The sequence below is a fragment of the Calonectris borealis genome, chromosome 9 (assembly GCF_964195595.1).
Source record: "Calonectris borealis chromosome 9, bCalBor7.hap1.2, whole genome shotgun sequence".
In the NCBI taxonomy this organism is placed as follows: Eukaryota; Metazoa; Chordata; class Aves; order Procellariiformes; family Procellariidae; genus Calonectris; species Calonectris borealis.
In genome coordinates, this window is record NC_134320.1 from 22,589,055 (window position 1) to 22,612,421 (window position 23,367).

General features: G+C 35.6%; 1 protein-coding gene across 1 annotated transcript in view; it reads right to left on the bottom strand.

Annotated features, from left to right (window-relative positions):
- Positions 1 to 23,367, bottom strand: part of NAALADL2 (N-acetylated alpha-linked acidic dipeptidase like 2) — a 296,669-nt gene that overhangs the window by 112,452 nt on the left and 160,850 nt on the right. Inside the window, exons 8-9 of the mRNA XM_075157700.1 lie at positions 20,421 to 20,626; positions 18,771 to 18,890 (exon numbers count right to left, since the gene is read on the bottom strand). Of these exons, the coding sequence (XP_075013801.1) occupies positions 18,771 to 18,890; positions 20,421 to 20,626 (326 nt within the window). The remainder of the gene's footprint in view (positions 1 to 18,770; positions 18,891 to 20,420; positions 20,627 to 23,367) is intronic.

Below are 23,367 nucleotides of genomic sequence, written 5' to 3' on the forward strand. Positions count from 1 at the left end.
AAATCCTGTTTAAATCAATTATCACTTTATTTTATCTTGGGTTATTATCAAAATTAATCAATTTACAGTTACACAGGTCACTGCAATTTTCCTTTGTAATGCTGATTCAGCTTTAGCACTCTTTTAGCTTCTGGAACACCCTCAGTCTCCATATTTCAGTGCACGTAGCTCATTTAGCCTACGGTTCAGTTTGGGTACTCTGGGCTCCGTTGCCTTAAGGGATCGAGAGCTGAAGAACAATTACTTCAGCTTTTCTCTTCTTCAGTTCCCTCATAGGATGCCATAGCTCTTTAATAACTTCCAATTACAGACTTTGGGCAAACTGTAAAACTTAATGTTTATGTAACAAGACTGACAAAATTACCTATATTGTCTACTCTAATTTTTATGATTTCCTATTAGTTAATCTGAAAAACGTTAGTCATGCGGTAAAAACTAATCCAAAATTCAGCTGCTCCTTTAAGACTGACTGAATTTTTTTAGAATAATGTTAATCTGAGACTGTCATTTTAAGAGGCAAATCACTAAAGCACCAAATTCTTAACACAGTTAACACTGAGTTAGATCAAAAGTTTCTAGTGTCTCTTTCCTCCTGTATGTCTTTAGAAGAGCTACAATTTAAAAAAAAAAAAAAAATCAGCTGCTAATTTCCACTATTTCCCAGTTCTATGCAAGAAAAATCACCTTACTACCAGATCTCAATCTGGTACTAATCATAGTTCACTGAAACATAACAAATAAGGAGGTTCTACCTACAAAGTGCATTTGAAAGTGCTGGTCCTACTGGTTCTACTGGTCTGAAGGAAATTTCTGTTTTCAAAAGATGCATGAATTACTAGCTCAGAAAATAAGTAGATATCCACTACTTAAAAACATACATCAAATTACTACCAACAGAGCTAAGAGGTACATGCGTTGAAGCAAATCTTATGCACCTGTCACTCTCAAGACTACATAAAGAATGGTCAATGTATATATAACTTCTCTACAATAAATTATCCTTTTACTTCACTACTCAGATCAGACGGAATAGCCAACACATTTTACTGTTTGCCCCAATTTTAAAATGTTTAGGAACAGAGTAAATGTATCCATTGAAAAGTATGTCCCAAAACAGTTCTGTGGACATTCAAATTCTATGCTCTGACTGAAGATATTAGATAATCAAACCCCAAACTGTCCTAATTGTCCTATACAGGCCAAAATCGGTCAGACCTTAACATCCAGAATCTATCTAAATCCAGTCATGTTATCAAACACCAATTTTACAAATGCACTAGGTCCCTGAGTCTCCCCGACTACTGATGTGTCAGTATCGCTGAGAATCAGCCTGCACAGAAGCAGAAGTTCAGAGCTTTTTCTATGCCATCAGTCTAGAAGCTCAGGTTTCACAGTTGACATGGCGTCCTCAAATGCAGGGCTGCTGGTGCTAGGCCATTGCTTAATTTCTTAGGCTGTTTTCTTAATTTTCCCCAGGCTGGGGAGGAGACCCCCAGACCTCCTCCATCCTAAAGTCACAAACAACTCAGTGCCTAACAACAGCTTTCTGAATCTAATTATTTATTCAAGCCCTAATATCTTAACAGAAACATAGAATGAAAGATATTACAACGATGTATTGAAGGAGGAGGCAAAAGATGTGCATGAGTCTGGTTTACACAGACTCATAACTAAAACCTCTTCCATTTTTTGGCTTACTATCTTGATCGTATTTGGTAGGTGTCAGATTACAACTATGGCATAAATAGCCAAACAAATAAAATCATGGCTCCGTGAAGAAATTAAACCCCATTTAGTAGTTCCTTGTAAAAATTGTGTACCAGGCAATGTTTGACCTAAGAAGGTAAAGAAACACACTAAGAGCCATGTGCATGCCTGTTACACTATGATATACTTATACTACGATACATTTCACCCTGTATGAACTGAAATATGATGAAAAATTTAAACATATATCTCCCTGCCTATTTTTATGCCGAGAACATCTGTTACCAGTAATTCTGACGGTGGAACAATAATAGTTGAAAAAAAAATACTAGAATGGTCTTATGGCCATATAATTTCTTCTGTAAATTAGCATGAGCAAATATCCTTTACAGCTCCTGCAGTGAACTCACTCCCCATACAATAAAGACTCCATATTCATCTACTGTTCGTTTACTGAGTAAGAAAGTATTAGTGGAAAAATATCAATTTCTCCTATCTATGGCTATCCCTAGTATATGCTCCTTCTTACCATTTGGTGCACATCTTTGATTTGGCCTTTTAAAATAAAAGGCTAACATCTCCAGAAGTGCTGAGTGACCATCAGTTACACTGATGTTCTTGAGAAACAGATTTTCTTGTGAATAGTAGTTTGAAAAGCTATGAAAACAGAGCAAATTGAATAAACCTGAGGGAGATACCTTATTCTTTGATAAGTCTATTAACAAATACATGATACTTGAAAAGTCCAAAGGAAAGAGAGATTAGAATGATTTGTTCTTGTATGAGCAGTTTATTTTAAAAAATGGTAAAATATTCATTATACAGGTACAGCTCCAATCCTGGACCTTTAAAAAAAAGAGAGAGGGTAAAAAAAAAAAATGCTGACCTAAAGCTAAGCTGGAACCAAAGATGAACCTTTATTTAAAAGGAAGCAAATGTAACAAATTACTCATATATCTTTCCTTAAACTGTATTTTTCTCTTAATCTCCATGCTACTAAGACGTAAGTAGCAACGGAACATTCATCAGGACACTCATTTGTAATCAAAATATTCTGTTTTTCTAAGTATCTGCATGTTGACACAATATGGAAATACTGATTAATTATCATCCATCATACTAATATTTGCCGCTTTCTTGAATGGCATTGGATGACATACCTAGTTTGAAATTTTAGTACTTTATTTTATCTGAGAATATTATTTCTAAGGCTTTTTAAAGACTATGATCAAAAATAGCAACGCAGATGAGTTCTAGAACTGTAAATTTCACTTCAAGTGCTTTATTTTAACACATTTGAATGCAGTCTGATTGACTTATCAAAACACTGAAAAATAGGTTACCAATTTGAGCCAATCATGCTGAACTAAAAGGAGCTATGAAAAAAAAACCCAATGCTTCTAATGTAGAGTTCAATATAGAGATTGGAGACAAACAGTATTAGTGTACATTGAGAAGGCTAAGGATTTCCATCTAAAAGCATTAAGGAAACTTTTATGTCAGGAATTATTTTCAACTTCGCTGTCACACAGTACATACCAAAACTGAGTAAAACACCTGACTTTCTCATTCAGCATAGCAAACCTGAAAGTAATAGTACCCCAGCATTTCTTAGCCAAGTCTCCCTACTAGTATTTCATCCTCTTCCTCCTTTCTGCCAGCCCTGAGTCCTGCTGCTGCTTTGGCCCTTATATTTAGCATCAGCATACCTTAGGAGCGCTTTACCTACTGATGCTAATGTAACCACGGCAGACAGCTTCAGAGTGTAATGTGTGTTCTTCAGAGTACACGAGCGTGGACTACATACATCATGAAAGTCTTTAGATTAAAACAAACAAGCAAGAAAGAAGCCTAGTGAAGCCTCTGGACCAAATTTTTGTTTGAATGCAAGTGGTTTTAAAAAAAAAGAGCACTGAAGCCTGATTTCAGACTCAGAGAGCTCAGCATTCACTGACACCAGGGCGAATGCTTATTTAAGCGGTTATTATCAATTACCAATGATAAATTTCAATTTCATTAAATTAAGTTTTACTAAAAAAAAAAAAAAATAAAATCAGACGTGAGTAATCTGAATTCAAGCTTTTGAACTAACACCACTGCCTGTCAGGAAGGTACTGTAGCAAGTGCTGCAAAAAATTTGGAGAAAGCTACCTGACTAAAGAAGGAAATAATTTAAAAAAATGAAGCAAATGTGATCCTAAAGCATTAGAAAGCTCACCTAATCAGGGATCAAAAAGAAGTTTAATTCCAAATTAACCATCTTAAATCTGGAATGTTGGATACCTGCATACTGCTTTCAGATTACCTACTGATCAATAACAGATCTGATGCAGGAAAGATCTTGCAAACCATTTCAAAAAACAAATAGACTTGAGAAAATAAGAGTCACAAATAACACATGAACAGAAAAGACTACATGCAGGAAATTTCATTCAACATTAATTAGTCATTTACAGAATGAAACATATTACAACATTTTCAACATTATAACTGAATTCTGTATGAACTACTTACACTATGCGATTTAAACTGATTCCAACTGCTACTTCTTAAGCACTTCTAAGATTAACGAGTGAAGTTAATGTCAAATGTTTTAAGAATGCCCAAATGTAGAACACAAGACTGAGAATTCATACCCCTTTAGTCATTTGCCATAAGATCTGGATTAAATTCCCTCCTTTTCCTCCTTTGTGACCTTATCAAGTCCTATTCATCTCCCCATACTTCACTTTACCTTCAGTAAAAAAGAGATCATTTTTGTTTTCCCGTACTGTTAGTCTATCTTGTCTCTTGGAATATAATTTTCAAAGGCACAAAGGCCAATCAGGAAAGTACCTTCAACTGAAAGCCAATTAAGTTTAACACCTTTCTTTACTTGTATCTTTGCAAATCTACTTCATGTTTGAAGTGCTGTATAATCAGACTCAGAATTCGTACTAATTTGAACTACTATAGTATCATCAATACTAAATTATGCAAGCTATCCATTTGTTTTAAAATTAAATACTCTGAGGGAGGAGACCCAAGATAGCCTTAAAATGTTAATGCATGATGCAAAAGCAACGATCCAGAGAATACTCTGGCTAATTAACAAGCTCTAGTCTCAGACCTGGAATCATAATACTGATGAAAACACTGACAAGGATTTAATGAAATTCTAAAAGACCCTTGTTGGGCTTGTGCTCCATAGGAAACAGAGGGGGAAGGAATAAAATATACCTAGGGAAAAATTCATAAAGAACTGAGTTCGTACAGTTAGAAATGATGATACAGGCAAATATTTTAAGGGTCAACGCAAGTAATCACGCTGGTATAGCTGATATAGCTAGCTCCTCAACTTAAAAGAGGGATATCCAAGGCAGCATGTGTCTCAGAGAATGAGGGGCATATCACTACTCTTCAGCAAGGAACACATGTCCCTGTTACTGCAAGAAAGCCCTTGCTAATGGTTGTCACCAAGACAGACGTAGTGCAATTCTTTCAGGACAACATGAGAACAACATGGATGTGATGAATTACTCTACCACAGAAGGCTTTCAGGATTTTCAGAAGAATCCTAGAATGTGTGTTCATGCTGTCTGAGATTCAGAGACTACTCAAAAATTTCTGTATTTTGCTTGGTAGTCCTTCAGAAAAATTAGAATAATTGGAGGGTATTTTACTGAAGAACAATGGAATTCAGTTAACTTACCTCAGCAGTTAATTACCAAGGACTATGCAGTACTCGTCAAAGTAAAAAATACTTTTAAAAAAAAAAAAGGCTCTATGTCAGGGAGTATTTGGGGGGGAAAAAAGCCAACGCTGCTGGAAATCCAGAATTCTGTAATGACAGAATAACCTAAAAATCTCTCTTACATTTTATCCCACTTTTACATCAGTATGGCTGCATTAGTCCTCATATAATTCCTCTCAGTGTACATTAGTTTACAGGAAATCAGAATAAGGACCAAAATATTTACACTAAAGCCCAAGGCAGAGTATGTTTTTTGTGTAGCATAAACTCATTGTCTCAGTTAAAGGTCATGTATGAGCTCTCCTCCTTTCACTTAGCGTTACAGCTCTCTTTTTAAAAGGTCATAGGTAGGCTGTAAGTTAAGTTATAAGAATATTTTGCCTTGAGATACAGTGTTACTATAAGCGGTGCTGCACAAGTGTCTAACACTAAATCTGCATTGAAGAATGCTGCATAGTACTTGTGCCTGCTTTGATGGGGAAGTACAGGATGTCAGAAAGAAGAAATGATCATAGAAGTTATGATTATTTACTTACCACTTTCTTTTAAAAGAGGGATTAAATACTAGAGCATCAAGCTCAGATGTCAGCAGGCCTACAACCTACTTCGGGAACCCTAGAATGAGCAGATGCTGCCAGAACAGAAGCAAGACTTCTCAGCACGGTAGGCAAAGTGAATTTTGCTACCTTAATGATTCTATCTTCGTCCTTAGGGCTGCAAAATTCAATTCATGGAGTAAATAAGAAATTTAAATACAAAGTGAGGCCATACCTCTGAATAAAAAAAAAGAATCCTTGCATTACAGGAGAACAACTAACCTCCCCCTTGCACCAAGGGAAGCATTGGCAAAGTGCCACCCTAACATAATCTCCTCAATCACTTGCCACCTTCATCTGTGCCTTAAGACAGCCTTATCTCTTCCTTTGTCTTCAGGACAAACTTCTTTCATTCCACAGCAACGGCAATATAGCGGTAAAACACTCTGCCCCACATTCCCAAACACTGTGTAGACAAATCAACTTACATGGACAAGTACTGTCCTTGCATTCATGTAACCTGACCCTTTTAGACAACAATAATGCTATTATTCTGTTTCATTTTGTAAGAACCAGATTTTGAGACTTGTTTAAAAAAAAAAAAAAGGAAAAAAGAAATCGAGTGCTCATATGGATAATTCTCCTACCTGACACCTGCAGAAACAGTGAAGTGTGTTATGTGGTGCCAGACAGCAGAACACACATGTATGTTATCAATACAAAGGTCAAGAATGAGCAACACGTATTATTTTCTTTGTAGCAAAAAATGTGGTATGGATTTAAGTTGATTACCTAAAAATACAAGCTGCCATATGCACTTGCCAGAATCGTTGAACTCATCAATTCTGTACATAATCATTTAAAATGCCTGATAGAGAAACCTAATTGGGCTGCCCTGCTATGATTTTAAAAATTGCTTGTTTTGATTACCTGCCACTCAGGATCTCTGTACCACTCTTCTCTCTTCTAAAAGAGATGCTATTACACTTGTTTCCACCGTGATAGTTTTTCTTAAGTTAACACATATACCCCCACACATCATCTACCTTATCTGACTTTTGTCTCAACTGTTCATATGTAGGAGGAAAGACTAACTCAGGAGAAAAACACGAAGTTAAAAACAAGCATGTAGGTACCCCATAAGCAGGGTAAAAAGAAAGATGATTAGCATTGCAATTAATTCTAATAAAGTATAGATGATAGTCCTTTTAGTCTTTCCTCTCTTGAAACCAATGGATTTCTTTCATCACTCACAAGATAACTAGTGCCACCTGTCTATCTTTGATTAGTTGATACTAAAGACAACCAGTTTTTGATGAGCAGAATCAGATGCCTTCAGTAGCTCTGTCAACACAAATGTAATGCTCTTTTCACGGAGAATACAAGCCATACTTTTTAGTGCTGAAGCAGAGAACTCCATCATTCTTACAGGGAAATAAATCAGAAATCAAGACCCAACCCAATTCTCTTCTGTCTTATAACAGCATAAATCAGGAAAAATATACTTAAATCATTAGGGTTACAACATTTTATAGAAATACAAGTGAAACTAGAATTCCATCATCAACCTTTTCTCCATTATCACAACAATGATATTGAAAAAACCCACAAATGCAAACACAAAGCCATTTTGCAGAATAAGTGAGATATGCCCCAGAATTGTGAAACTAACATCTAGGGACTAATATTTTTTAAAAGATTTAAGGAAAACTGAGATTTACACAGGAGTGAGAATTAAAAAAAATGTTTTACAGAAGAAATTCAGATGAAGAGAGAAGGCATTTGGATGAGACGTGCTGTTCTTAGATTAATTAAGCTCCGTTTATTAAAATGCCTTTGGTTCCAGGTTCCCTCGCTAGACAGCTACTTTGGTTTACAAACATATATTCCAAATATGCTTTGCTCTAAAGAGGCATTAAACCACTGGATAACCAATCAGGATACCGATTTAACAGCAATACAAGCATACAACAAACAAGAGTGAATTACATATTTCTATTGATTTTTTTCTGATTAGACTCTCTGTAGAGCCACTTTGACTCTACATATATTTTTCTGCCATTTTAGCTCACTGTAAAATATTATTTAAGTGCAATACACCTCAAGTGGTAATCTTTGGCAAAACCAGGATTTAAGAGAGACTTCACTAGCTTGTCTGAGACATATAAATTAATTTCAAACACCAAATTTCATACTAACTTCGAGGAAGATGTATCAATTCTCTGAAGCTGATATTCAGTGTATGAAGCGTATAATTTTCTTTTGTGTATAATGATAACTTTTGTTCAATATGTAAAAAGGTTGTTGCAAAAAAGAATAAAGATCACCAGTGGAAGAAAGGGAAAAGAAAAATTAACCTTAACTGTGATGACTTCAATAGATGAAAAAAAATTCCAAATATTACTGTGATAGAAGACAAGCAGAGATCACCTGAGAATGTTGTAGAATCTTGTAGACTGGAAGCTGAAACACATCAGAGAGACTTATTTTTGCAGTAGGATGAGGAGTTGGATCAGTGATTGCTTGAAGTCCTTACCAGTTTTGGTTTTGTATCATCAAAGGTGCTATACATATTCATTTGTATGTACATTTTACCTAATCACACCTTATGTTTGGAATCTATAAAATAAAATTCTCATTTCCTTTATAGAAAAAAACTAATAAACCAAGCAAGCTACATCTTTGTGTTTCGCTTACAAAAATGATCCATTAATGTACAGGGAGAAAAAGATTTTAAGTAATTTTTCCCCCCAATTCCCCAGAGCCCCAAAGAAGTATCTACTGCAATATAATTGGTTCCAAAGCACCCTTGATTCTGAACATTCAGTTCCATTTTAGCTGTGCAGGCAACTGTTTTACAAGCTTACTTGAAGTTATTTTGTAAATAAGATTTATGATACTTTTGTAGTGTTTGGAGTTAATTAAATATTTTGAGTGACAACTGCAAATAACTACCACTACTTGTCTTAAATAAAAATCTAATCATTACACAAAGCTTGATAAGCAGACTAAACGCAGCAAACAAAATGCAAACAACAAAATACACCATACAAAAAGTTTTTTTAAAAATAACGAATCTAAGATCAAATAAGATGTTTTGTAATTAGCATGAAAGACAGAAATTTAAAAACACGATACTACTATGGAGTTCATGTACACTAGCTACCATGGCAGCCTATTCTATATAACATTATATTCTCTTTTGTTCATAAGTTATTACTTGGTAGACTACAGCTTTATCGTTTCATGGTTAAAATGACCTTAAACAAATTTTCCTCTCATCCTAGTACCAACTTGAAAGAATAAACCAACTTTAAATATTTTTGTATGTTGCCTAGTAGCCTAAATTACTACTTTTCTACTGAATTTCAACCTCCTTCATTTTTTGACAAAAGTATGAAATAAAAATGTGCTAAGCTTACAGGATTTTAAAAATTATATTTGACACTTGTCCATTTCATGACAGAAACTTTAAAAGCTATTTGAGTACTACTGAGATTTCAGAACAGATATTTATTAAATAATTTAAATACCATTGATTGGTAGAAAATATGGATAAACTAAGGATAACTTTTCCACAAATGTTTGGACATATTTTTGGACTCCAGTTTGCATTAACCAAAATTAGTAGGTGATCTTGAAAATTCTGGTTAGCCAGAATGTAGCAAATCCCCTCCTTGACCGACACAGACATTGGTAACATACGAAACAGCAGGAAGACCCATCTAAATCTCTACCCATACAAACCCATGAGTTGTTTATTAATCTTAATAATAAATATTGTTTTTCTTCTCCATTCAGACACAGACTGCAACAATTATCTAGGAGAGCTCAAAAGCCTATGGAAAAAAAATCAATAGCAATAAATTAGAACCTGATCTGCAGCCTTTTTAAAATCTTTACAATTAAAATTAAATGTGATCATTCTCACTTTAGAGAAAAAGATGAACATGTTAAAACTGAGAGGAAGCTAGTTTCCAACTTGATTTTTTTTTCTTGTTTGTTTTTAGGGGATTCCCTTCTTCTAATGCCAAATTTCCTATTGGAGGTAGAACATTCAGCCTTCTTCAAGTAATTATACACTAAGGCATCTAATCAAGAAGAGAGAGACACGATACCAAGTTGAGAAGTTAGCATCTCTCCTAAATGTTAGAAGGCTCTTCTTGAAAGAGAGCCTAAGCATTAAAGTCTTCAAATATATGGCTACAAAAGAGGTTTTGAAATGACCTTCAAGGCTCTGTCAAGAGACAGAGGTTTGAACTGTATGACCTTCTACCTGCCAAAAGAAAGTTTTTTGCAGAAACTTCAAGAAAACTGTTTCCTGTATTTATTTTGTCCTGATATCACAGATTACCAGCTGGAAAACCTTTCCCTGTTGTATTCAGTGAAGTCACATTCTGTGTGCACCTAAAGACAGGAGTAGTAATACTATGGGAATTATGCTTCTTTGACTCATTAAACGAAAATGCATTTCAACTATATTACTGATTAAAACTTCATCAATAATTTGGAAGACACAGAGATTTTTGGCTTCAAATTACTTTTGAAATTTCCTGGTAATTCAAATTTCCAGTTTATGAAGTGTCCTGATAACCTCCGTTCTAGCCCTGTTTAGTTTTTCACATTGGACAAGACACCACCACCAGAATATTCTGGTGGTGAAGTGAACAGATGAATAAGGCGTGAAAAATGAATGAACAGGGAACCCCTAAAATGGTTCAAGTTGATGTTTGTGATTATTCAAGCTATGAGAGCTTTAAATGGATATGGAATGTTTTTCCCCAGTTCTTCCACAATTTTCAATCACTATATACCATTCCCTTTTTATTTTGCATGCATAGTTTAGCCATCTCAAACTTTTGGATCTGAACAATTCATCGAAGGCTTTTACTAAGTTCTTGCCAACAAAGATGCCTAAACTTAACTTCAAGAGTATTTTTTTTCCTTTGGATGACTGACAATGAACTCATCAGGTGTTTGCCTTTTGGTTTTGGCTTTTTTTTCTTCCCAAACTTGGGTATTTACTATATAGTTCTGCCTATAGAATAGATACAGAAATTAATAGCCTTAAAAGAATAATTTTTTTTTGTTTTCACATATAAGAAATGTAATTGCACCAACACTGAAATTAAAGGAACGCTTTGGGTGACAAATGTACAAGGTTAAGACGTAAACACCCTTGGGTACTAAAAGACAGGCATGTAACTAAAACATAGCAATCACCATAATTTTAAGGCGATCTCTAAACCATTCAAACTATAACTTTGTTACTAAGTCTATTTGAAATATAATTCCACCTAATGTACAAGTGAACGATCAAGCACTAAAGGAAGACAGCTTACTATGAGTTCAGAAGTCATGGTCACTAAACTGACACATGCATTGCCACTAGATTTGCTGAGCATTTCTGACAGATCCTGCAGGACGTGCAGGTGAATCTGAATGCTAAAACACACATCGAGTCCTCTATGCATGCATGACAAGGGCCCATACTGGAAGAGAACTTCCAACCTCAAAATCTATCAGCATGAGTAGGAATTCCATGCTGTTTACTACACCCATTTCCCAGTGGGGCTCAGGTCAATGCTTTTACGTCAGCTACTGCCTTAGTATTCTACAGATATATTTTTACTCTTCCTGGGAGAAATAGCTCAACAAAAAAAAACCCCAAACTTTCCCAGGTTTCTACAAATCTATTGTTCTTCCCATTCCTCGGAGTTTTCAATATGTGACCTGGTTAGGACCATATTAAATAGCATAAAATTTTACAACAGAAAATACCGGTAAATCATTTAAAGTCACAGCACTTCATAAAATAAACATCTTCATGCTCGTCTAAAGAATAATCACAACTAGAAGACATACTGAGATAGACTGAGTAATGGTGTGTGAAAGAGCACTTTAAAGCTTCCCATTCTCAGAATATGAGGTTAGCACACTTAGAAAGGCCATATCTTACTACCAAAAAAATTGGTATCTAATACTTCCGACCAGGTTGAGTAGCTATCACGTTACTTAAAATATTTCACTTTTTTTATTATATGACAAATAAATGGTCTGCTTTTCATTATTCAGATGCATTTTTTTCCACATTGATCTGCAAGCTAGAAAGTGTGTTGCACTGCACAAAATTTTGATTGTCTGTCACATGCAAAAGTAAGGAACATGTGGCCGTAATCACAGAATCATAGAATTATTAAGGTTGGAAAAGACCTCTAAGATCATTGAGTCCAACCATCAACCCAACACCACCATGCCCACTACACCATGTCCCTAAGGGCCTCATCTACACGTCTTTTAAATACTTCCAGGGATGGTGACTCCACCACTTCCCTGGGCAGCCTGTTCCAAGGCCTGACCACTCCTTCAGTAAAGAAATTTCTCCTAATGTCCAGCCTAAACCTCCCTTGGCACAACTTGAGGCCATTTCCTCTCGTCCTATCGCTTGTTACTTGGCAGAAGAGACCAACACCCACCTCGCTACAACCTCCTTTCACGTAGTTGTAGAGCGCGATGAGGTCTCCCCTCAGCCTCCTCTTCTCCAGGCTAAACAACCCCAGTTCCCTCAGCCGCTCCTCATAAGACTTGTGCTCCAGGCCCTTCACCAGCTTCGTTGCCCTCCTCTGGACACGCTCCAGCACCTCCATGTCCTTCTTGTAGTGAGGGGCCCAAAACTGAACACAGTATTCGAGGTGCGGCCTCACCAGTGCCGAGTACAGGGGCACGATCACCTCCCCGCTCCGCTGGCCTCACTATTTCTGATACAGGCCAGGATGCCGCTGGCCTTCTTGGCCACCTGGGCACACTGCCGGCTCATGTTCAGCCGGCTGTCAATCAGCACCCCCAGGTCCTTTTCCTCTGGGCAGCTTTCCAGCCACTCTTCCCCAAGCCTGTAGCGTTGCCTGGGGTTGTTGTGGCCGAAGTGCAGGACCCGGCACTTGGCCTTGTTGAACCTCATACAGTTGGCCTCGGCCCATCGATCCAGCCTGTCCAGGTCCCTCTGCAGAGCCTTCCTACCCTCGAGCAGATCAACACCAGCTTGGTGTCGTCTGCAAACTTACTGAGGGAGCACTCGATCCCCTCGTCCAGATCGTTGATAAAGATATTGAACAGGACCGGCCCCAGTACTGAGCCCTGGGGAACACCGCTCGTGACCGGCCGCCAACTGGATTTAACTCCATTGACCACAACTCTCTGGGCTCGGCCGTCCAGTCAGTTTTTTACCCAGCGAAGAGTGTACCTGTCTAGGCCGTGAGCCGCCAGCTTCTCTAGGAGAATGACATAACATAGTCTTAATTCTCATTTCATTTCATACTAATGTCTTGTAGATTCTGGTTTAACGATGCTTTTTTTTTTTCTGGTTATTTTACCATACACTTCATTTTTGCACCTGCATTTCTCTTCCATGTGCTATTTGTGTTGTATAGCTTATAGCTATTGTCAACTTCATTCAACAACATAGCTAATAATGACTAGAAAAAACAGTGAGATAATCTTTTCATTGATTTGTGGTTATGTAGAAAATTTAAAATATCCAGAGCTGTCAATCCATCATCTTTCATGAGAATAGAATTTTACTCTTAAACTCTCTACATGAAAGGTTTTCTATCACTATGAAAATGTCTTTCTATCATCACGAAAAAGGCAGTTCTGAAGGGAAATAACTAGGAGCAATTAGATGAAATTAAGCAGGGGAGTATTTAGACAGAACTGAAGTCAACTTTTCTAATACTGTAGTCTGGATAAAGTCTCTGGAAGGAAAAAACAATTCCATCACATAGTACAGCTTATTACATTAGACAGTTTTAATTAGATCAGACAATAGAAGCCTAGAACCAAAATCCCATTCTACAGCAAGTAAGGAATTACTGAAATCTCCCTTAGTCCAGGCACTACATTTAAAGGTAATAAAATGTCCAGATTTCTTCAATTTTATCTACAATGGCTATCAAAGTTGACATTTACATTTCAAAACAAAAAAACCCTGCTGAAATTATATATAATTTATGCTTTTAGCAGAAGAACGTAATACCTTAATTTCATAAAGATAGGGAAGGACACGGAAGCAGAAAGCTTGATTCATTAGAAAGAATGGACTTTTGGCAGATGTCCAATAAGATCACAGCATAAAAACTAGTTCACTTGCATTCTTCTTTGCTAACAAACTTTTTTCCCCCCATGGTTAACAGCAACAGTATTCCCATAACATCAAAATGTATGAGTAGGTTTAAATGTTCACCCACTGTATGAATCAGCATTTATCTATTAAAATATTTTAATTTGGAGGAAGAGTGAAAAAATACGCGACAGTGGACAAACCAACATTTTATCAAAATAAAAGCATTGTTAGCAGATGCAAAGTACCTGCTGCAACGCCAAAATCAATCCACCATTAAATGAAACTTTGCTTTTTACACTGGAGAAGCAACATCTTAATGAATTTAATAGAGCTGACAATGAAGTACTGTCTATATTAACAGCATCCTTTTAACGTAGTTATGAATTCCTGAGATAGGAGTTCACGGCATAAGGTTCTGATTCTCCAGAGATTTTTTTGGTTTTCAACACAAATATAAAAAGCAACACCAGCAATCAATTATAACACTAAAAGCAATAATAGGTAAAGACTGAAAATTCATGGCGAAGCTGTAATCTTCTGTTATATGGCATACAACAGCTAACTCAACTAATATTTTAATGTTTTTTTCTTCTTTACAACCTACTGATATATGAAGCCTGGAGATCATTATTAAATGCTGAAGGTAAAACAAAATAAATGAGAAAATACATAGAAGTTAGAAGAAAAGAATCAATGTAATCAATCAATTAATGTAAGACTTTTTTTAAAAAAATCAAGAAATAGTAACAGTAACAAGCATCTATACAGAAGTTTATCTTCAGTTCTACTTCAAAAAGAAAAAATAGTTTTCTGTCAATAACACCACCTTTAAATGTAGAGATGTTTTATGCCATTTACTCCATTAATAGAAACAAATACTGATAAACAGAATGGAACAATACTTGGTACATTCATTTTTAATTTCTGATACAGAAAGTGCTCAACTCATTCTTCGATAGCTTTAAATGACTCTTTTCCTTAGGAGAAAGGAGCGGTAAGTTTTCTTGGGTTCAGCAATAACAGCAGACCTGGAGTCTGATCAGCAGTGGTCATACAATCAGTTAAAAGAAAACAGCAATTAATTTATGTTTCATAATAACTTTTTTACTTGTGAAATGTTAATTATAGAAAAATTCATTAATGGTCTTATTTACAGAGAATGAATGCCAGCATCAAACAAACCCAATTTACCAATGACACTCTGCCAACAAATGGTGATTCACTAACTGAGCAAGCGAATTACAATCATTTTCCTTAAATATTCCAAAAATATAACTTGGCAGTATTTCCCTCTTGTTAATGTGGACACTAATTAGCATAGTTGTATAAAAAAGATTTGAATTAAATTGTCAAGGTCTCAGAATTGTTTGAATTCCTCTTTGCTTAATTAATCCAAATATTTAAATTAGCTTCTTCATGTAATTTGGTGTTTCAACCAGAATCCCACTGAATCCCACTGACAGGCACATAAAAGTATTATTTGCAGACTGCTTATGTAGCTCCCTTTTGAAACCTGCAACTAAAATAAAGATGTAATCCCTTTACATAAAACATCTTTAAGAAGTCATGGTCTCTGTTAATTAGCCAAGCACTTATCCTATTCTCTGACCACCAGATCTCACATAGTAGACAACTCATCAGGTTTGTGATTCTTCTTTTTATTGGTAAGTCTAGAATATTGACAGAGACTACATTTCAGCTAAAATTTCTTCCCTACTTTTCCTATAGTTTCCAGAAATTAAGAAAAAAAAGTTTTGGAAGCTGCAGTCATTAGCAAGTGTCCAAAATTTTATTTTAGAAAAGCCACATATTTCAGCACAGAAAGTAAACACTGTTGGCATGCATTTGCCTATCTTAATTTGCCATTTTCCACAGTTCTCTTTAAACTATGGTCCTTGAAGCATTCATGGAGTGCCCAGCATTTAGTGTGATTTTCACTCGAGTTTTCTTTCACAGGACAAACTATAGGTTTTAATTGTTTTCCCTAGAATTCTAACACTTAACCTTTGTAGGCATTTGTAACAAGCATTAATTGTCCCTAGGAAAACATTCTTCCTCTGTTTTATTGAGATGGAGTGCCCACAATTTTAGCACAACAGTGAGTATTGAACAAAACCTAACTCTGTCCTTAGTGCAAATGGTGAGTGGATCTTAGTCTCCCCCTCCTCAAAGCAGCGTTGCAACACTGTTTAGGAATAGAAAAAAATAATGCAAGCCGGTGTCTTTTGTTGTGAGGTCTAAAAATGGAAGTATGAGTTTTACCATTGAATCCAAAGGTACACTGTGGTATCTTCCATGTATCCATAAATTACGGAAAGTTTCTACCTAACTAAACAAGACTGGCTATTTTCTCTTTTCATTTTAAAATGGATGGATATTATTAATTCTAAATTCCTGTTTCACCTTCTTTTCTGTTCTAACAAACCTAATTTCAGAGAATTACTCTTCCAAATTAAAATGATCCTTGTCTTTCACTGGACTTTCTAAGCACTTTCTAAGCACTGTGCAACCGGCACCTATTAACAAGAATCTCAAGTGAATGGACTCACAATTTCTTCAAGATGAGATAAGCTCCCAAGAGACACACCTTCCCCCTTTTGCACTATCATAATTTTGAGATAATCTGCAATTACATTGTTTTCTTGGCAAATGCTGGAAGTAATATCAATATTCTTTATAAGTAGATCAGTCTTCCAGGGAAAATCTTCTAGACACATGGCAAATTGAGAGTACCCATGGCAATAAATGAATATCTGTGCTGGGCTGTCCATGACTGTCAATATACTTGACATGAATGCAGAAATCTAGCCAGCATTTGGAAACGATAATTTCTACAAATCTTTTTAATGTCACAAACTGTATGACAGTTGCATTAATTACAAATAATATTATCCTACAAACAAAAAAAGTATACAGATTACCTCTCATGCATTTTGTCCTTTTCTTTTTAAATGGGGCTTCAGGGTAAACATGCAGAATGGATACAATCTCACTAATAAAGCCTTAGCTATTAAAGAATCAGAGGTGAGATTGAGGGTGTTTACTGGAAGAAAAAAAATGAAGTTCTAATCATGTTTTACTGCTAAGAGAGGCTGTGAGGCTGTGTCCATACTACTGGATGGGATACAATTGCTATTACAACAAGAATTACAAAATATTACAACATCACACTCAAATGCACCTCAGAAATAAAGCAGAAGTGAAAACGAGATTTCCTTTGCTTTCTCTCCAAAACAGAGGGCATGACTATAACAGTCCTACTAATATGGCGTTTATTAGAATAAAAGAATCAAATCTTAATATGAGAGATAAAAAGATAATAAAGAAAGTGTCTGCTGCACAGCTCCAGACAGTTTACAGTTCTCAGATCACTGCCATGGATCATATTGTGAAGTCAAAGAAACAAAATGAGAAAAAAACAAATAGCTCAAGGACCTAATGTAATATTCCTCTAAATGGCAAATACCTGTTTTCATGGAGATAGGACTGCAAACACCAATAGGTTAGCAAAAGGCTAGCAACCTATCAAAATAGTATTTTTTGCAAATACAGTAGCTAAAACTTATAATAAAGTTTTAATTGACATATCCATAACACCTGTAGAGTCATATATATAACATGATAAATAATTTTCCACAAATAAAAGCCTTTTTTTCTCTGAAAAGAAATGATTTGGTATTGCATTTTTCACAATACTTACACAGAATAAACCAGATCCTTTCCATGAGGAAATTACCACCTAAATCACCGGACAGGAGAAGTGGTTAAAATATTGCTAAGAAGCAATTTGATTGGTATCATTTTACTAACTTAGTTGGACAACAATTGCCAAGCAAGATCAGTCTTAAACTCCATTTAATTCAAGATGTTACTTTGAACAGTGTTTAGTACCAAATGCTTCGGAGGCAAGTCAAAGAAACATCAGAATAACGTAATGAAAAAACATCTAAAAATCTAATCTATGCAAAAAACATCCAAAAATCATACTTTATGAAAGTCAAATTGAACACCATTTCAGGCACACCACTTTAAACTGTTTTTATCATTTAGTATGTACCTTATATTATTTTCAATTTATTTTAAATATTAATAAATTCAGCAACCTCAGAAACGGCAATAAGGTCATTAGTTTAAAGCCTACGTGCACTTACACCAGCATAACTAGAGAATATTCTGAGTGTAGACTAGTTACAAAGGCGTAGCTGAGCATTGAACCTGACATACTTACTTTAGACAGTATTTATTATAGTAAGAGTAATACTCTTCCTGTGTGTCACGTTACATCTGGTAAATATACAGGTTTAAATGCAAATTGAGAAACAGTCTGGAAAGATCAGATTAGGAAGAGAAAAAAGTGCTTTGTGCTAAAGAATAAAAAAGATGTTACTTTAAAGCTGCTAAAAGGTGAAAAAGCTGTAGTGCATGCAAGTATGGTGAGACTTGGTACAATGAGCTCTTGAAATAAGTGATCCTTTTCAACCTCTTAACACACTTTGTAATTTTTTTAATAAAATTTAACCTGCTTACTTAGTAAAAACAGTTCATGTGTATTTGTGAGGTTAAAATGCTTAAATAAAACAACCTCCACCTATATTATCTAAAACCAACCAGCATCAAGGGGATTAACCACATAACCTCATAAACCACATGTGAAAGAAAATATTTTATTTCTAACCTCTGCTGCCAGTTGCTGAAGAGAAGGGGATGCAACAGGGTGTAAAGTTGAGTTGCCTCTGACCGGATTATGGAGGCTAACGTAAGCCACAACGTTTCTTTGAAGAACTCTCTTGAGATCCTACAACACAAGCAGAGCAATGGTTATTACTATGCATCATTATAATTAAGACTTGTTTTGTTCTTTCAGTTCCTTCTAGGGCAAAACTGCACCCTACATTTTTGTCCTCTGTGATTCGCTAAGTATTACTTAACTACTACTACTTACAGTATGCTGTTAAGAACTTCAAAGGACATCTTAGCGTAATTTCTCTATATAGCAGAAGTTTTAATTCCATTTCACACATCATCTCAATAAAATGCAAAGAGGCCTGGGAGGAATTAAAAATGACTATACTTGTAAGGCCAAAAATGAAAACATTACATACTGTGAAACAACCTGAGGGCCTTTTAAACTTATGCCTGACAGAAGACAAACTTCAAAAGCAATCATTATCAACAGTTAAATGTACTCAAATTTTTAGAGACCCAATTCAGATTTGAATTGCATAACTTTCCCAGTATTTTCATTTTATTATTTTTTAGACTATAAAAATAGTATGTACAAACTGTTTCAATTATTATCTCTTTTGAAAGAAAGATCCCCTTTGCCTTCTCAGTAATGAGTTACTCTTTGCATGAAGTGGCTCTTTATATTGAACAGAAGGGGTATAACACAATTGCATCTGATGTAAAGCTGACTTGAAGTGGAACTAAACACATTTTGCTTCCAGCCTGGATCTTTTCAATTTGATTTTTTCACCCCCTCTTGTTTTTGAAGAATAATCATGTTGGAAGTATGAAACTTCAAGGAGAGATAGCCACTTCTCATGCATGATAAAAAGCAATTAACTCTTCATTTTATCTACTGTTTTAATTTAGCAGCCATGAACCTCTCTGCTAGCTATTCCTTTAATTTATCAACTGAAGTCCACTGTAATCATATGTGATCAACAATACTCTGATGAGGTATTTTCTTTCAATAAGCTGATTTCTATTCTGTTGAAAGTAAGAGCCCAAGGAATTGTCTGTGTCAGATTGTATCTAACTCCTTAGGACAAATATGTGGAAAGTGAATCAGCACTAGCCACGGAGACACTGAAATGTGTATGTAATTAATGTAAACCATAGTAGGGTTCTCTTCTTTTCATTCAATGTGCTCTTGATTCAGTTCTCCCCACACTAAGTCTATCAATTAAAAATTAGTAACTGTTGAACCCCCAAGAAGGAGAAAAAGCCCTCTAAGCTATTCCCGGGCCTAGGTCTTTTTTCAGGTTTTCTCCCCCTCCCCCAAACTCTGACAATGCCCTCTTTTTCAGTCCTCTGCTGAATCAGGGAGGAGAATCAGCTCACAAAGGTGCTGTATATGTAGCCTTCACAGCTACGGAAACAACTTGCCATCTCATTATCACACACGCTCTGTTCCAGAGGAACTGCCTCTATAGATGTTTTCACTGCATTTGCTATGGAGTACCTGAATGTACATAGACAGACATCACAGACCAGTTAATAAACCATAATTTCTATGTGAATATGTGGTAATTTCATATTGTTTTCATGCTCTCAACAAAAGTAATCATTATCACAATGAGTCCTTCTAAAATTATTTTACCTCTGCCCATTCATATGAACCAATGTTCCCAAATGATGTTCCTCCCCATGAGCAGAAAACAATGGTCCGGTCAGGTCTCCAGCCTCTCTTAACCTTCAACATCAAGGCTTGTATAAATGCTGTGATGATAGCAGTGCTACTGGTCCATTCTTGTCCACTGTAAGTATTCAAACCATTGTGATGACTACCAATGACAACGTATCTGTCTGAAATGTGAAAAAAAAGACAGACAAGAGAATCTTAGTTCATCTGGACACTAGCATTAAAAGAATTTAAAAAAACTAAAATATTAACTGTATTAGTAGTCTGTAATGTCATTAATACAACACAATGCTGTCAACAAAAATTTATATGATCATGTGCAAGACAATCATACAATATAAATACATAAAACTGTGAATACTACTTAAAAATAAACTAGTAAATAAATATATGTATATACTTTCCTAATTTAATCCCTGTGCCCTTGCCTTCCTTGTTTGCTTATTACTCTCTCTTCTTATAAATCTGATATATACCGTTTTTACAGCCAGGATTTCGTCATATAGATAATCTAATAAAGTTCCATGCTCACATTAGAGTGTTATGAAAAACCACAGATGAATAAGCAGGAAACTCTACCTTCAATACATATTAGTGCCCACAAAAGAAAACAAAAGGTGTGGTAGTACAATGAAAAACATAAAGAAAATACACAAAGTATTAGTACTCCCTCACCTGGAAGACCGTGTTCAGCTCATCACCCTATCTCAAAAAAGACATTGCAGAAACAGCAGTTGAGAAGCTGGTAACCAGAACGGTTAAATATCAGGACTTAGACTTCCATGTAAGGAGATACTGAAAAGACCTGGACTGCAGGTTTAGAGAGAAGACATGACAGAGGAATAGAGATAATGAATGATACAGAAACGGTAAGTCAGACCTAGCAACTTTGATGATACTGGAAGAAAGTATTTTATAAAATGAAAAGCAAGAAGTTGCAACCTGAAATAAAGAACATGCCTATAGTTATCCAGAAAAAAAACCACAATTTTTTTTCAGAGAAATTAAATGAAATCTTCATCTCTCGAGGCATAATATATAATCTAAGTACTGACTTACAAGTGTAAAGAACCTTATTTTATTCCAAAAGAATGATGTGGTATGAAACAACATGAACGACTAGTGTGACTGATGCGTGTCAAGAAGTCTAAGCAGAGTTATACTGAATCACTTAAACTGTTAGACCTTCTGTGTGAGCTAAATTCACAACAGAAGCCTCTTTGAAAATTGCTTAAGAGTTGTGTTCTAATATTTAGTAAAGTCTCTTTCTGGTCCAGATCTAGACTTTTAAAGGTGTTCTTTCCATATTTCAGGATACGATAGAAAACAGAAGAATAGTTATGAAGTGATGCCAGATCCACACCAATCTCTGGGTGTCATTTGGGTTCTAAAAAGTGCAAAAAAGTTTTGGTTTTCTGACAGTATTCATTCTTTATCCAAGGGGATTAATTCTTCACTGTTGTCAGTACACTGGAATGTAGCAACGCATAGGTGGTAAAATGCCCACGTTTTGTATTGCTTATAAAATTAAATATCTACTCAGTATTTTTTGCTGCCTAGAAACAATTTTAACTGAACACCAACATACGTTGATTTTAAAACCATTCTCTATCAAACTGGACTTTTACCAGTTTTGTTCAACAAAATACATGGCAATGTTGTTTTATAAGGAATCAAAATTGCTTTACAAACGGGGAATCTGTTATGTACCTATAACACAACATTTTCAAGCAACTGCTTGAGGGGTGTATACGTATGTAAATGAAAATTTCTTTCTAAAAGCAGATATGCAAAATGTAAATTCAAGTGTACATAATAATTTAACGTAACAAAATGCAATCTAAATTAACAAAATTTTGCAACTTGTGTGCTGCATCAGGAGACGTTTAATTATAGGTTGCACTGACCGTGAAAAATCATAGGATCTTCAACTCAATGTTAGGAATTGGGAACAGAAATGAATAGCCTTACAAGCTTCTAGGTCGTTAGAGGAAGTGCCACTAACACAGGGTGATCAGACAGGATCAATGCTTGCCCCGTGTTATAATCTCTGTTCAGTCTGTGAACAGCATATGTGAAGGGGAGTGGAAAGAGACCTTACGTAAAATAGCATAGGACATTTTGATGGAGAAGAAAGCTACAAGCAGCAACTTACTGTAGGAGATGCCAGCTGAATGAACAGGGGTAAAACATAAAAGCTGGTGCCTCCTTTGAAATTCTTCATCTTTGCACATCTCTCCCTCTTGTATAGAGGCAATACTCTGAAGCAAATGACTATAGGAAAAGCATAGGAGAAAGGATGGTCATGCTTACAGAGGCAGCAGCTGTCCTTTCTCATAATCATTTGCTGAAGCATGTAGAGAAAGAGATCACATGGCAAGAAAAAAGAGAAAGAAAGGACTAGAGATAGAGAAAAAATATCCATCAGATACTTTTGAAAGTGATAAGATGGAACAGTGTTCAGGGCAGTGATGGGCTGGACAACAGGGACTTACCATTAAAAAAGACTGACTTTATACTGTCTTCTGTTGTTACACATCCCATTTTCAGCCATGTCCAATAGAGCTACAAAATCAGTGTTATGTTTTTCAGGTTTTAAAACCCTACCAACTATCATATATCCTCTGTTCCTTTTTCTTTTAAAATTTTGGTTGGATTTCAGATGCTTATATTTAACAATGTCAAATAAGATCACCGTTACATAGATGTGTTTGTATATGTGTTAGGAGGCCTTTAAGAAAAAAAAAAAAATCCACCGTTGGTGATGCTCTGGTCTGTCATTAAGCATTAAAGATAGATTTGGCTTTCTTTCTGCATTGCTGGGAACATAAAGGTGAATATTTCAGGTGTATGAAACTAGCAATACCCCATCAAAATGACAGAGAATCAATGCCATGAAAACATC